Raw genomic sequence first — 15,163 nt, 5'->3', positions numbered from 1 at the left:
CTTATTGACTCAAGACATTAAAGCTTTTGAATTCATTTTTGATCATTTGTAAAAACATAATTCCACTTTGACATTATGGGGTATTCTGCGTGTAGGCTTGTGACACAACATCTTCATTTAATCAATTTTAAATTCAGGCTGTAACACAACAAAATGTGGAAAAAGTAAAGAGGTGTGAATACTTTATGAAGGCACTGTACCTGATTTAGCTTATCAACCAGCTAATAATTAGGTAACTCTCCCGGAACAGGGTTGAAGAGGCCTGTCATACAGTGTCACAACAAATGCAATGCAAGCCAATAATAATAGTCCCCAATAATGTGGCATCTTAAAATATATTCTTCAGGTTCTCCACGGCTGAGGCAAGCTAACTGTGTTGCATCCCAGCATATTTTACATCCTTCAAGATTCAACAGTGTTGATGCTTTGCTTCCAGTCCTTGCTGATGTCTGCCAGGGAGTTCTGGATGTCCTTTACGTCCCCCAGGCAATAGTGGAGCTGACTGAGGCCTGTAGGTACACCATCTAACTGGGACTGACTGACAGCCTGGAGAGTGAAGACAAACAATTGTAAATTGTTTAGATACGGCTTTACAAAATTCAGACCCCATCAGTATACACACACACAAACAAACACCTTCTCACACTGAGTTGTCAATATGTCAGTTCTCTCCATCGCTTCGACAGGCTTGGTGATGCGTCCACTCCTGTTGTTCTCAGTTCCCTGTCTGAACTCGTCCACAGAGGAGAGAAGAGAGAATCAGGGCCTTCCAGCAGTGCACATAACTTTATTCAAAATGTCCGGAAAATGACCTTAACTTTTCTATCATTCCTCCTTACTTTTTGTTACCCTCCTGTCCATCTCGCTGATGTCTTTCTTGATCAGGCCAGTGTTCAGGTGCATGAGTAACCGTCTGGAGGGCTCTGTTCCCTGTCTGCGCTTCTCCACTGGAACACTCAGGACCTCAGCCTCGACCAGACTCACATCTACAGGGAGGAGAGGGAGAGAAGGAGAGGGGTACAGAATAAACAATTAAAATCAACAGGCTTTGGATATATAACTGAGACCTGTACATACCCCGTCTAACTGGGACTGAATGGCAGCCTGGGGAGTGGGGACAGACAATTGTAAATGGTTTAGATAGGGCTTTACATGAATGCAGCCAATGTAAAAGCTAAGTAAATCATTTTCTACCTTTAGTCGTACTTTTACTATCTAATCTGTGTACATGACCAATAAACTTTGATTTATTGGTCATGACTCATGACTCATGGGTCTTTAGGTTTAGGATATGTTGGTAGAATTACAAAATAATGTTAATGCTTCTTCAAATCAAAGTTTATTTGTCACGTGCGCCGAATACAACAGGTGTAGATCTTACAGTGAATTGCTTACTTACAGGCTCTAACCAATAGTGCAAAAAAGATATTAGGTGAACAATAGGTAAGTAAAGAAATAAAACAACAGTAAAAAGACAGGCCATATACAGTAGCGAGGCTATGAAAAGTAACGAGGCTACATACAGACACCGGTTAGTCAGGCTGATTGAGGTAGTATGTACATGTAGATATGGTTAAAGTGACTATGCATATATGATGAACAGAGAGTAGCAGTAGCGTAAAAGAGGGGTTGGGGGGGGCACACAATGCAAATAGTCCGGGTAGCCATTTGATTACCTGTTCAGGAGTCTTATGGCTTGGGGGTAAAAGCTGTTGAGAAGCCTTTTTGTCCTAGACTTGGCGCTCCGGTACCGCTTGCCATGCGGTAGTAGAGAGAACAGTCTATGACTGGGTTGGCTGGGGTCGTTGACAATTTTTAGGGCCTTCCTCTGACACCGCCTGGTGTAGCAGACAGCTACCTGGATGGCAGACAGCTTAGCCCCAGTGATGTACTGGGCCGTATGCACTACCCTTTGTAGTGCCTTGCGGTCAGAGGCCGAGCAATTGCCGTACCAGGTAGTGATGCAACCAGTCAGGATGCTCTCGATGTTGCAGCTGTAGAACCTTCTGAGGATCTCAGGACCCATGCCAAATCTTTTTAGTTTCCTGAGGGGGAATAGGCTTTGTCGTGCCCTCTTCACGACTGTCTTGGTGTGTTTGGACCATTCTAGTTTGTTGTTGATGTGGACGCCAAGGAACTTGAAGATCTTAACCTGCTCCACTACAGCCCCGTCGATGAGAATGGGGGCGATGCTCGGTCCTCCTTTTCCTGTAGTCCACAATCATCTCAGTCCTGGTTACGTTGAGGGATAGGTTGTTATTCTGGCACCACCCGGCCAGGTCTCTGACCTCCTCCTTATAGGCTGTCTCGTCATTGTCGGTGATCAGGCCTACCACTGTTTTGTCGTCTGCAAACTTAATGATGGTGTTGGAGTCGTGCCTGGCCACGCAGTCGTGGGTGAACAGGGAGTACAGGATGGGACTGAGCCCCTGGGCAGCTCCAGTGTTGAGGATCAGCGTGGCAGATGTGTTGCTACCTACCCTCACCACCTGGGGGCGGCCCGTCAGGAAGTCCAGGATCCAGTTGCAGAGGGAGGTGTTTAGTCCCAGGATCCTTAGCTTAGTGATGAGCTTATAATGACTATTGTAGATCTGACCTGGTTTTTGTTAAATAACAACCAACACTGAAAGTACTCATAGCGTATGTTTCCTTTGTAACATTTCTAGTGGTCTTCTCCACTGTAACAAACCACCCCCAACACAATGAGGTGTCTAGGCATTGTATGTTTTATAATAGAGCTGTTTCTTACAATATACTGCAACAACATCAATGTATTGCAATATAATTAGTTCCTTATTAATGTCAAATAAAATAAAATATTATTGGTCACATACACATAATTAGCAGATGTTATTGTGGGTGTAGCGAAATGCTTCTTTGATCTGGCCGACTGAAAACAAGAGACTCAAAGAGCAGACCAGCTGTACAGCTTAAAGAGGAGTTTTCTTTTTTTTCTCTAAACAACGTGTATGACAGAGGTGTTAAGCTGGAAAGCAGAGAGGTTCCCCTGACCCCCATGGACGGGTCCACAACACACCCTCTAACATCAACGTTCAACAACTAGCCAATTCAAGCCTCTTACAATGTTGTTGTAATGTTTTCCAGTTGTTTTAATCCCAATCACATAAAGCTTGCAGAGACAATACAATTTTAAAAAAAATGACATTTGATCTGAAATCACAGATAAACAAAGTCAAGAGGTTGTTTCTTTTTGCCTCCACATAAAACTATGTTGTGCGCATGAATAAATATAAAATTAAAATAAATAAAAAACAAATATGTATACACTATATAGTCTATTAAATTAAATAGAACTTTGACTTTAAACCCTTTTGCTTTAACATTTTTCTCCCACACTTGCCAGCAGAATTCAGGTTCTCATTTGACACAATAAAATAAGAAAATATATGCATCATTTTTGGCATTGATTGTCATATGTTCTCTATTTGATATTTGTCATTTACATACAGTACATAGCCTACTCTCACCTGTTTTAAACACGTTATAAGCTTTCAATAACATTCCTTATTCATATCTTTAAAATTCCACATACAGTGTGGGAGAGAGACATTTCCAAAGACTAAAATAGCAAAAGACAATTGAATTAGACTTTCAGATCTTTCCTTATCACCTTTTCTATAACCATGCTTTGGATCAATGAAGTTATATTGATTGATACACATAATCAATGGATAACAACAATAGAAAGCCATTTTCACTTGTACATATGCAGTACTGATCATTTACCTTGGATGAGCTTCAGACTATCTGCAGTGTATTTTGTATCGTTTAAATAGGATGAAAGAAATTGTCTTTCTTGCTGTTCTGCAAGCAAACTGATTCAGCCTTTCATTTTCCTTATGTATCTACATCTAACATGTCATTTTGTGTTTACACTGTCGTCATAACATTTTTTCCAAACAGTCAAAAGTCAAAAACAGCACTTTTAACGGCACAAAATCACAGTACCGGAATGTACAGTATGTCCAGAAAACCATGCAAGCACATACACACATCACTATCAGTCATACACAATTACACACTCACTTTTGTAAACCCAAAACACACACACACACACACACACACACACACACACACACACACACACACACACACACACACACACACACACTTTCATAAAACACACTCATAGTGGCATACATACATGAACACACGCACAATGAGGTTACAGTACAACAGCACACACTGTCCTAAGCAAACAGCCCATAGGTAGAAAGTGTCTAGGGTGTTGCATTGGAGGTCACAGGCTAACAATCCAACACATCACTACTAGTGACAGAACAGTTTCAGCTAATCACTATCACCAATAGAGAAAAGGGAGAGAGGGGACACGAGAGAGAGAAAGAGGGAAAAAGAGAGGTGCAGGGAAGAAAATAAGAGAACTGGAAACACCAGTACCCTGAAGGTGAAAATGTTTAAACTTCTTTTTTCATCATGGCATTTAAGTGATCCATGCAGTCAAGCCAACTCACAAGGGTTTATGAATAAGGGCAGGTATCCATATACTGGTAGTATACTACACCTAGCATTTAGAACTCTGTCTAACACAGTGGATGCTATTGGAATCACATTTCATTAAGGGTTGGCTCTCTATCTTCATCTCCTTGGCCCAATTCCTAAGGCAGGGGTAGGCAACTCGATTCTGCCGCTGGACGATGTTTATCAGATCGGATGGTCGGGAGCATAATAATAATAATTTGTACACTGCGAATTGACCACAACTAAGCTCCAAAATACATTTGAAAATAACATACATTTCATACCTTGATTACATTGAAACCCAATCACATATGTCTCTTTTTTTTATTTTATTCGTGGGAATAGTTTGGAATAGATTTACTAAATTAAACACCTTTTCTGATGAATTCCTGGTGATTCAACTTTTTTTAAATCCAAAACTCATAAAAATCACTTGTGGACCAGGTCTCTTAGAGAATATATGTAGCAGCAGACACACTTCTGTATCAAAATGTAGGACAGGACTTGCGCTAAAGCAAATAGGGATTATTACTATTTGCGAGGAATGTTCCCTTTGGGAGTCAAACTAATCGTTCTCCTCATCAAAAGACAGCATTTGCTCATGCTGTCACACATGCTAACCTGCTGACTAAGCCCCCAGGGCTGATACAGAGGGGTAAATATTATGCTGCTTCAAAATATCTGTGAAACAACTGGCGATATGCATTTGGTGGCCAATTCCCTCTGCCTGAGATTTGTTAATGATTTGCCCTGTAAGGTTCTCTTAAAATCAGACAAAAACTCCCTGTATTTTCTACACCTGAGAGGGAAGAGTGACCGAGTGAGAGAGCGAGAGAGAGTGTGAGAGGAATGAGAGAATCTACAGGGAGATATACATTTGAAAACAGCTGAAGAAAAATCACACAAGACAAAGTAGTCTTCCAGTACGAGAAGCCTAACCCCAGTCCTGAAACAAATGGCACCCGAAAATGTACATTTTCAATAAAGGAAACATACAATACAGTACAGTGCATCATGTACTAAGAAACCACACAGAGTTGGTCATGTGAGCGCAGAATAACAGGGGCTCCATCACAACCCTCTATCCCCAGCCTCAGATGAGGCCTTCACCTTCTCCCCATCTGTGGTGTTGTGGGCCGAGCCATGCTGCAGCTTGAGGCCCTTCATTTCGGGCAGCACAGGGCTGCCACTGCGGCTACGGCTGTGGCTGGGACTGCGGCTATGGCTGTGTCGGGCTCTGTGTTTCTTTTTCCGGGGGCTGGGACTGCGGGACATGGTCTTCATACCAACCACGCTGTCGTCCTCAGAGGTGAAATCAGAGCTGTCGTCAGAGGGGCTACCGGCAGGGCTGGAGGTGGGGAGCTGGATCTGCAGAGGAGAGATGAGGGAGGGGAGAGGAGAGGAGGAAGAGATAGAGAAAGAAGAGCGAAGGACCAAGGAAAAGAGCATAGGGAAGTAGCACAGGAAATGGTGTAGAACAAAATGAAGGAGTGGGGATGGGTGTGGAAGAACCAAAGGAGAGTTAAATGACCAATCCCATTATACTTCAATGTTTTATATATTTACCATAAAAACTACACAGCATCACTGTAAGCACCTGGAAAGGCTCTGTCACACCCACGAGGGTGCTCGTGTTATTGCTATAGTAACACAAGATGAAGTCTCCTGAGCCCTTGGGCAACTCTTCCTCAGTAAAGGTCACCTGCAGAGGTAAAGACAGGTAAAGAGGGAGAGAAGAGTCAAAACACATAGATACAGTACCATGACAAGGTTCTCCAGTTCATTCATGTTTGTTATTAAAAGTCGCCCTTACCTCGTGTTCTACTCTATGGTAATCTGCCTCCTCCTGCTTGGCCCACACATAGCCTACATAGTCCTTATGGTGTTTGAATCCCACCTGGGGAGGCAAAGGCAACACCAATTCCTGATTTTACAAAAACACTTAATGTCTTAGCTAATTATGACTTCATCATGACACATTATCTGGGTTACTTCACGCTTTGTTAAACATTGAAATCTGCTCTAGAAGGTTGAGAGTGAGAACCTTGTACAGCCCAATCCAGTCCCAGGAGCTGCGAGCGAAATTAGGTGCAGCCTTGAATGTGCACGTGGCATCTGCAATGCTGTTCCACTCATCCTCCACCATGATCGTCACCAGGGGCATGTCCACCTTATAGGGGAACTACACACATAATTCTGGAGGTCAATATCATCATGGTATATAATCAATAGAACACAACATCAACATCTCTCGCTGACATAATACAGCATCAACATACAGTCTGTAGAAATCTGTTACAACAATGGTTATCCCTGTTTATTACAGGTTACAGCGGCGTTTTAGGTAAAGTTATGTGCATGTCACAACTCCGGTGACAACTGGGACATGGGGGGGAAAGAGAGGGAGAGGGGCTGTGTCTCACCTGGAGGGTGAAGATGGAAGAGACAGGCTTGTGGTCGCTGACCATGTACTCCATGTGACTGCGATAGAAGTGCTGGGTGACCTTGGTCCCGCTGCTCAGCCCTAAAATAGAGCCTCTCTTCCCAGCATTAGGGGTCGGCCCAGAGGGAACTGTGGCCCTCAGACGCCACAGGATCCTGTCTGTCCACGCAGGCTTACGCTTCTTCCCACTGAGAGAGAGAGAAAGCGAGATAGAGAAAGAGAAAGCAGGGGGGTAAGAGCTGTGATGATAAGAACACTCTTCTCATTTGATCTTTAGGTGCAAGAAAGACGCCCATGTCACCACAAACCTTGTATCGTATGTATCTGTCCCCACATCAAACTTGTAAGTGGGGGGGAATTTGAGAGGACCCTCCAGAAACCCCTCCAGCACTGACTCGCTGTCTTTGGCCATGTTCAGCTGTAGAATAGGAGATAACAGTGAATAAGGTTAAATTATGTGTCTGTTATGTTGGTCTCTGAATGCCTTCTAGTGGCATCCTCTACATTACACTCTCCGTTTAATAGTGAGCCTTCATCTTGAACATGCATCTCACCTGGTCTTTCTCCCACAGCATGGTGAGTTTGTTGTTATCAATGGCTGCTTTCACAGCCGGAATTTCCAGTTCATCAATGCGGAAATTCAGATCTCCAAACCAGAACACCACACTGTGGAGGAGGAGAATAATATGGAGTGGACTGAGGGCAGAGCGGAACTGTAAAGATGCTTTTAATTATAAGGTATGTCCTCTAAATCACACAAAATATTTGCTTTGGTTAGGTACAGTATATCAATGGCTAAATCAGGTACTTTTAGTGTAACCTTAACTACTGTAAACCCTCTATATCTTTACTGGATACAAGGGAGGGTGGACTGCTGCAAGTATGCTTTCTTATGTGTTTGTTGATTCCTGCTTAGACAATGATTGCAATGACGATGAAAAAATTAAATGCAATTGCTATTTAGACTGCCTGTTTGTGTTGTGCTTATGTTAGTAATAGCCTACTGTTACAACAGACAAAGAAGTTTGGTAATGTCTATTGTACAACACGTCGGTAATGTCTATTGTACAACACGTTGGTAATGTCTATTGTACAACACGTCGGTAATGTCTATTGTACAACATGTAGGCATTGTATATTGTACAACACGTCAGTAATGTCTGTTGTACAACATGTCGGTAATGTCTATTGTACAACATGTGAAAGGTTTTAGACTAGGCTACACTAGATAAAGACGTCAGATCATCGCCGCAGGGAGGAAGGAGGGGGAAGCGGTAGCACAGTGAGCAACAGCTATGTAAAAAATCTACATGGAGAATCTCACACATGCGCAGAAGTTTCGGGACCTTTAGCCGGTCCAAAAATAAAATAAAAAAGCTACACCGTTGTTTATTTGTGCAAGTGCCTGAGAGGGAAACTTAAGTGGGTGTTGTGTTCATATGTATAGAGACTAACTCGTGGTCCAGTGTTCATATGTATAGAGACTAACTCGTGGTCCAGTGTTCATATGTATAGAGACTAACTCGTGGTCCAGTGTTCATATGTATAGAGACTAACTCGTGGTCCAGTGTTCATATGTATAGAGACTAACTCGTGGTCCAGTGTTCATATGTATAGAGACTAACTCGTGGTCCAGTGTTCATATGTATAGAGACTAACTTGTGGTCCAGTGTTCATATGTATAGAGACTAACTCGTGGTCCAGTGTTCATATGTATAGAGACTAACTTGTGGTCCAGTGTTCATATGTATAGAGACTAACTTGTGGTCCAGTGTTCATATGTATAGAGACTAACTCATGGTCCAGTGTTCATATGTATAGAGACTAACTTGTGGTCCAGTGTTCATATGTATAGAGACTAACTCATGGTCCAGTGTTCATATGTATAGAGACTAACTCGTGGTCCAGTGTTCATATGTATAGAGACTAACTCGTGGTCCAGTGTTCATATGTATAGAGACTAACTCGTGGTCCAGCACCCCTGTGGCAGCCTGGCCTTCAAACTGCTGCTGCTGCAGGATGCTCTCAAAGTCCTCCATCCGCTGCTCAGAGTTCTCCATGTGGGCCGGCAAGTGGCAGTTCAAGAAACAGATGGTGTGACCAAACACAGACATGCGGGCACTCACACCCCCTTTATTACCCTACAACAGGACCGAAGAAATGAGAGGGAGTGAGAGAATAAAGGAAGGGGTAGAGTGAGAGAAAAAGAGAGGAACAGAATAAGGTTGACGATTGGGGACAGGAGCAGAATGGCAAGATTAGTATGATGTAATAAAACATTAAACTTGCAAACTGAAAGAACAAATGGTACGAATAGTAACCTAGCCTATAAGACAAACCCCCAGTGCGGAAACCTATCTGAGGGCAGGAAGTTTGTGGATACATGAATGACCAGTGAATGACATGATCAATATTTAACGTGCAGTGCTCTATGTGACTGAAGGCAGGATGGAGCCGTGTGCTTCCTCCTGCTGCTCAGCCTCTACAGCTCTGACCTACTAAAATACAAGAGATGATACAGCAGAGGGAGAACTGCAGAATGTGCTGATGCTTATCTGAGTTCATACAGAGAGGACAATAGAAAGACGTCACAGTGCATTACTACAGCAAAACAGGCAGACAGATGCTAGTTAGCATTGGCTCACGAAACTACCTCCAACTTCCTTCATACTGGATGCATATACATACAAATGGTATCCATGAGTTCATCTGACTCCGGGGTAGTAGATAAAGGGTTTTATGGCCAAAATCCTGAAGTATCCCTTTAAAGGTAGACTCAGCGAAATGAGTTGCCACAAGCAGCACCGCAGATATTGAGATGAGCGAGACGCAAGACTTCACTTTCACACAGTCACACAGAGAATCTGTGCACATGCACGGGTTCGCTTCACACTGTTCACGGTGTAGAAGCCAGGGCACCAAAACAGAGGAGAAGATGAACCTTGCGCATCAACGCTCTTAGTTGTTGCGGCAAATTGACCTGTTTACATCTATGTCATATCGCTGAGTCTACCTTTAATGCTGTGAACCATAAAGGCATTCTCTCTTTGAGAATAGTAAAGCAGCACCTTCTGGACATCAGAGGTATGGAGGCGGACTTACAGACAAGCTCTGGGTACAGCCTGCTCAAACATAACCCTTCCTGATAAATAATGAGAAGTAAGGGAAACAGAGGCCAACAGAAGCAACCCTGGAGGGAAGGTCATTTTTCATCCTTACCACTGCCTTGTTGCCCTTAGACTGACTGGCTGTGGGAAGGCTTTTTAAAGCTAGAAGTTGCTAGATACATTTTTGAACTTTCAGAACCCAAAATATAAGCTTGTTTTACTCCAATGTTTGTAAACAATGTACTGTAAATGTATGGTCAGTGCTTGCATCCATAGCTCTGTCTATAAGTTTGAGAGTGGTAAAATTCCTCCAGGCCCATCCCTCAGCTTTTTACTAAAGAGGTGGGGTGACTGCTTTGTTATTGTTTCAGTGAAAGAAAAAAGGTATGCACTCACTACTGTAAGTCACTCTGGATAAGAGTGTCTCCTAAATGACAAATGTAAAATGCAATTAAAAATTCTAGATTTAAGGGTGGGTCAGTTCTGATTGTGCACTTCAGGTCAATAGCGCTGACTTTCCCACTTCTATATCTTAGCCTGGAGTGTTGGGGCTGTCTTCATTAATGTGGTCGGTCTGATTCTCCGTCAGTTGGTCATTAGGATAAGTCAGTGTTAGGACTGGGAATTACCAGGGACCTCACGATACGATATTATCACAATACTTAGGTGCCGATACCATATGTATTGCGATTATCACGATTCTATATGTATTGCGATTCGATACTGTGATTTTATTGCGATTTGATGTTCAAAACATATCGCTCACTATATGTCTGCTGCAGAGAGACAAGAGAGAGGATGATACAATTAGTCAAATATCAATATAATATCGTCCAAAAATTATATTGCGATATGTAACAAGCGATTTCTTGCCCATCACTAGTCATTGTGGACAGTTTTTTGTGGTTCTCTGTAGAATGTAGTCTCAGAAGGCAGGTGTCTTACCCAGTAGCCCCCCAGGCCGGTGCGGGTGGTCTCTGTCTGCACCCCTCGGAGGAAGGGGAGGTGGTAGTACTTAGCGAAGACCAGCAGCAACACCCCCTGCATCCGCTGGGACGTCACCTGAGACAGAGCGAGAGAGAGGGGAAGAAAATGGAGGGAGGGAGACAGAAATGGGAGAGAAGGAGTGAAGTTGTGAGATAATGAGTCACAATGTAAGGTGATGGGGAAGGTAAATTGTCTCCTGATGAATTTGACAGTTAGAAATACATGAGCCATTATAGATGAGCTGATTGCCTATAAAGCCTACTGATAAGTGGACATGAGTTGATTGTATTCACCCATGTTCTTGTTGTCCCCCATTCAGTGGGATAATGATTACTGTAATCTCTAGGCAAATGAACACCTCTATTTTATATCGGCAAGTTTATATACACATCCTCTCTGGGCTGTCTGCCTGAAGCCTGCTAACTGAACGACTGGATATAACTGTATGTATGTCTGTCTCTCTACTGTGTACCAGTGATGTCTCTCTCTCATCAGGATTCAGTGGTCCAGCTCTCCCACTGTTTTTCATGAAGCAGCGAACCAAAAGGAGGGCATAGCCTCCCCTACCCTCTCTGTCTAAACAGTAAACCCATGTGAGGGAAAAACATGATGCATGATTTGACAATCCTGCACTGTGGAATACATGATACAGCATACACCACAGAAGGCCTGTACTCACAATTATCATATTGAGCCTACCCAGCCTGCAAATGTATTTCACTTGTATTTTATTGGTCTAGATACCAGGTAATACAGTTTGTGATATTTCTATCTACTAATAAAGGGGGAAATGCTGTAAACAATTCCTCACTCTAGACCAGAGATTAAAGTAATGCTACTCCCTTCCCCAGTAAATACACTCCAGCCACATCCATAAGCAGCCTGACCTCGCATCGCTGGGACCTGTGATGCCCTCAAGGCATTAACAGAGGCACACATCTCCACGAGAGAGAAGGCCCCTCTCGCTTGCATACTCACTGGCTATTTGGAGGGCTTGGTTGTGTAATGGGCTCTATTGAACCATAAACTGGACTAGGTTTATGTATTTATGTGTGTGTATGTTTCTGTGTAAGGACATAGTGAATGCGAGCCTGTGTGTTCTGTATGCGTGATTGTGTGTAAATGACAGTGTGAATAAGTGTAGATGCGTGTATGCGTCAGTGTGTGTGTGGGGTTGAAAGACATCTCTGATTAACTTCAGGGAACATTTGGGAATGGTGTTGAGGGCTGCCAAACCACATTTTGGGTTGATAATACAAAATACATTAGGCATAAGAGTGTGTGTGTGTGTGTACGTGCCTGACTTAGGCCTGAGATGAGCTGTTAGCCAGTAGTTTTGCAGAGGAAGTCAAGCGCATATCCAGCAAATCAAATCAAAGTTTATTTGTCACGTGCGCCGAATACAACAGGTGTAGACCTTACAGTGAAATGCTTACTTACAGGCTCTAACCAATAGTGCAAAAAAGGTATTACACAGCATAGTGTAATGCCGGGCCACAGCTCTGAAGACCGTGGGAATATTCATGTGCCCTTCATCTTTCACAAGCTTTTTCTTTACTTCAACTACATTACATTGTTTCCTGTGATTCGTCTCTAAAAAACAACATTTTTGATTGGTTGATATGTCCACCAAAATAGCAATAGAGGTAGCCTGGGTCTGTTTCTGCTCTCTTGCCAACAAAATGACAGTAATGGGGTTAGCAAGAGCACAAACAGATCTGGGACCAGCCTACAATAGCTTCAATAGAGGGTGTTGATTAGAGAAGACTTGATTGACGTATTTGTCTGTAGGGTGGATGGTTTGGCAAGCTCTCTTCTGATAGGTCTAATTGCCAGCCAAGTCTGACAGTGGGCTGTGAGAGCGGAAGAGAGCGGAAAGAAGGGAGGGGGATATTACTGACAGTGACCTTAGGGAGAGAAAAGAGGGGGTGTTGGGGTACAGGTCATTCTTGGAGACCTTATGTCTGTGCAACATTCCATGACTAGACAGACTACTACAGTAATACTGTTATGGTTGAAGTTCAGCGGTAACACATAGAGTACAGATACTAACAACCACTCAGACATACAGTCCTAACAAATACACATGCATGCATGTGAACACATATGCACATAAAAAGCTCTCATGAGCAACATTATAAGAGTGTTTTGGAGTCAAGCAGGGCATGAGATGAAGGCCAGGGGACAGAATCAGTCTCACTGTCACAGAGCCATCAACACAGAGGGAGCCTTACAGTCCAGAAATAAACCAGAACCCTGGGAGACACCCTCTCGTCTAGCTTTCTGTTGTCTCTCTGCAGCTGATTCATCCTCTCTACCTACCTCTCCAACAGTGCGGAATAATGTGTTAGACACTGACAGGCCAAGAAACACCAACTAACCACACTGCACCAGCTGTGGCAGGACCCCCTCCTCTCCCTTACTCTTTCTCTCTCAAACACACGCACGCACGCACGCGCGCACGCACACACACACACACACACACACAAGCACGTTTGAATAGATGGAGCGTAAATAAGCACATTGGAAATGGATGAAAAAATTTCTCTAACCAATAGTGCTGCAGCAAGTCACAGAGCTGAAAGAGAGAGAGACAGAGAGAAAGAGAGACAGAGAGAGAGAGAGACAGAGAGAGAGAGTGAGAAAGAGAGAGAGAAAGAGAGAGAGACAGAGAGAGAGAGAGAGAGAGACAGAGAGAAAGAGAGAGAGAAAGAGAGACAGAGAGAGAGACAGAGAGAGAGACAGTGAGAAAGAGAGAGAGAAAGAGAGACAGAGAGAGAGAGAGAAAGAGAGAGAGAGAGAGAGACAGAGAGACAGAGAGACAGAGAGACAGAGAGACAGAGAGACAGAGAGAGAGAGTAATGAACCCATCCGCTTCACTATGCCCTCACATATTATACACATCACATAGACTGGGAGAGATATGATCAGAGAGAACAGCAGAGTCTAGAGACTGGCTCTCACTGCACTTACATTTCAAAACAGTTTTCACAAATGTACATAACATGAGCTCTATTTGTTTGCTCTGCATTATTTCTCTTTTTGTGTGTGCACCAGTGTGTGTGTGTCTCTGTGTCAGTGTCAGCCCTTTACTGACCAGTATGTATCCGAAGGGGCTGAGTCTCTCCATGCAGGCGTCGCTCCATTGGTCTGTGAAGAGAACGTCTTTCAGCCTTTTGTTGATCATTGAGTTGACTTCCTGTAGCCTGAGAGAGCAGCAGTAACACACAGTCAAAAGAGAGGGGAGGAGGAAGAGAGTGAGAAAGAGAGAGAGAGAGAGTGGGAAAGGACTGTAACAAGGAAATGGATGGACAATAAAACATATGTAGGGGGAAATATAAAGACAGTTAAATAGATGGATCAATGTTGTTTAACAGTAAAGCCAACCACTCAACCTAGGGGACTGTCTGTGGAAGGCGGATGGATATAAGGGATAAGAGAGATCTTCTGGAATACTTGGCGATGAGAAGATGGTTGGCTGACTGCCACTAGGCAAAAGCTCACCCAATTATATACATGTCTGTGTTTCCATCTCCAATGTGCAACCCCAGCAGAGCAGTGATGTCATCTGGCGGCATGGCACCGCCCACATTCCATGTGATTAGGTGCACCCTATCAGAGAGAAGGAACCCAGAATCTCACAATCTCATACAGTATACAATTAATAGAAGCTTGGTTCAACCCGTAACGAAATAATTGGGCAACAGATTCTTAATGATCTGCAGACCATTTAATTACAACAAATTTGTCAGGACATGGGAGGGCACATCCTTACTCTGTTGCCATGTAACAGAGTAAGGAAGATACGTCTTTATCTGATACACTTCCATTGATTCTCTAAGTATGCACTCTCTCCATTAACTTAATTAGCATCATAAATTAGAGAGGTTATCAGAGAGCTCTGACAAAGCCTTGGGGACACTGGGTATGTGTTGTGAGTATAGAAAATAACACAGAGTGGGAAGTGGGAATATCTCAAACTGCTGACTGTTACAGCTTCTCAATTTGGGAGTTTCAGTGGCAAAGACACATTGTCTTGAGTTAAAAGAGGAAAAGACCTTTAGAAGTAGTCACAAACCATTTCCATCCGGCTGTACTCTGGTAGATGTGGTTTAACAGTTTCCTG

General features: G+C 43.3%; 1 protein-coding gene across 1 annotated transcript; it reads right to left on the bottom strand.

The window, feature by feature from the left end:
* Nucleotides 1-402: 402 nt before the first annotated feature.
* Nucleotides 403-14,645, bottom strand: LOC120063497 (phosphatidylinositol 4,5-bisphosphate 5-phosphatase A-like). Its single transcript, XM_039013875.1, has 14 exons — nt 14,542-14,645; nt 14,135-14,243; nt 10,996-11,112; nt 8,909-9,084; nt 7,498-7,609; nt 7,252-7,361; nt 6,924-7,131; nt 6,545-6,682; nt 6,314-6,397; nt 6,098-6,202; nt 5,611-5,868; nt 5,507-5,519; nt 850-986; nt 403-546 (listed from the first exon to the last, which is right to left on the bottom strand). The coding sequence occupies exons 1-14, from the start codon at nt 14,613-14,615 to the stop codon at nt 403-405; spliced, it is 1,785 nt and encodes a 594-aa protein (XP_038869803.1). The 5' UTR covers nt 14,616-14,645.
* Nucleotides 14,646-15,163: the final 518 nt, after the last annotated feature.

Source organism: Salvelinus namaycush, chromosome 18, assembly GCF_016432855.1.
Source record: "Salvelinus namaycush isolate Seneca chromosome 18, SaNama_1.0, whole genome shotgun sequence".
Classification (NCBI taxonomy): domain Eukaryota; kingdom Metazoa; phylum Chordata; class Actinopteri; order Salmoniformes; family Salmonidae; genus Salvelinus; species Salvelinus namaycush.
This window is presented reverse-complemented; position numbering and strand designations above follow the sequence as displayed.

Bases quoted from the DNA above. Each gene is read 5' to 3' on its own strand.
- LOC120063497 (XM_039013875.1), bottom strand. From the start codon at position 14,615: ATGCCGCCAGATGACATCACTGCTCTGCTGGGGTTGCACATTGGAGAT. The intron at 7,610-8,908 runs GTTAGTCTCTAT...CCTCCTCCACAG, and splicing joins ACAGGGGTGCTGGACCACGA to TGTGGTGTTCTGGTTTGGAG. The intron at 6,683-6,923 runs GTGAGACACAGC...TTATGTGTGTAG, and splicing joins CTTCCATCTTCACCCTCCAG to TTCCCCTATAAGGTGGACAT.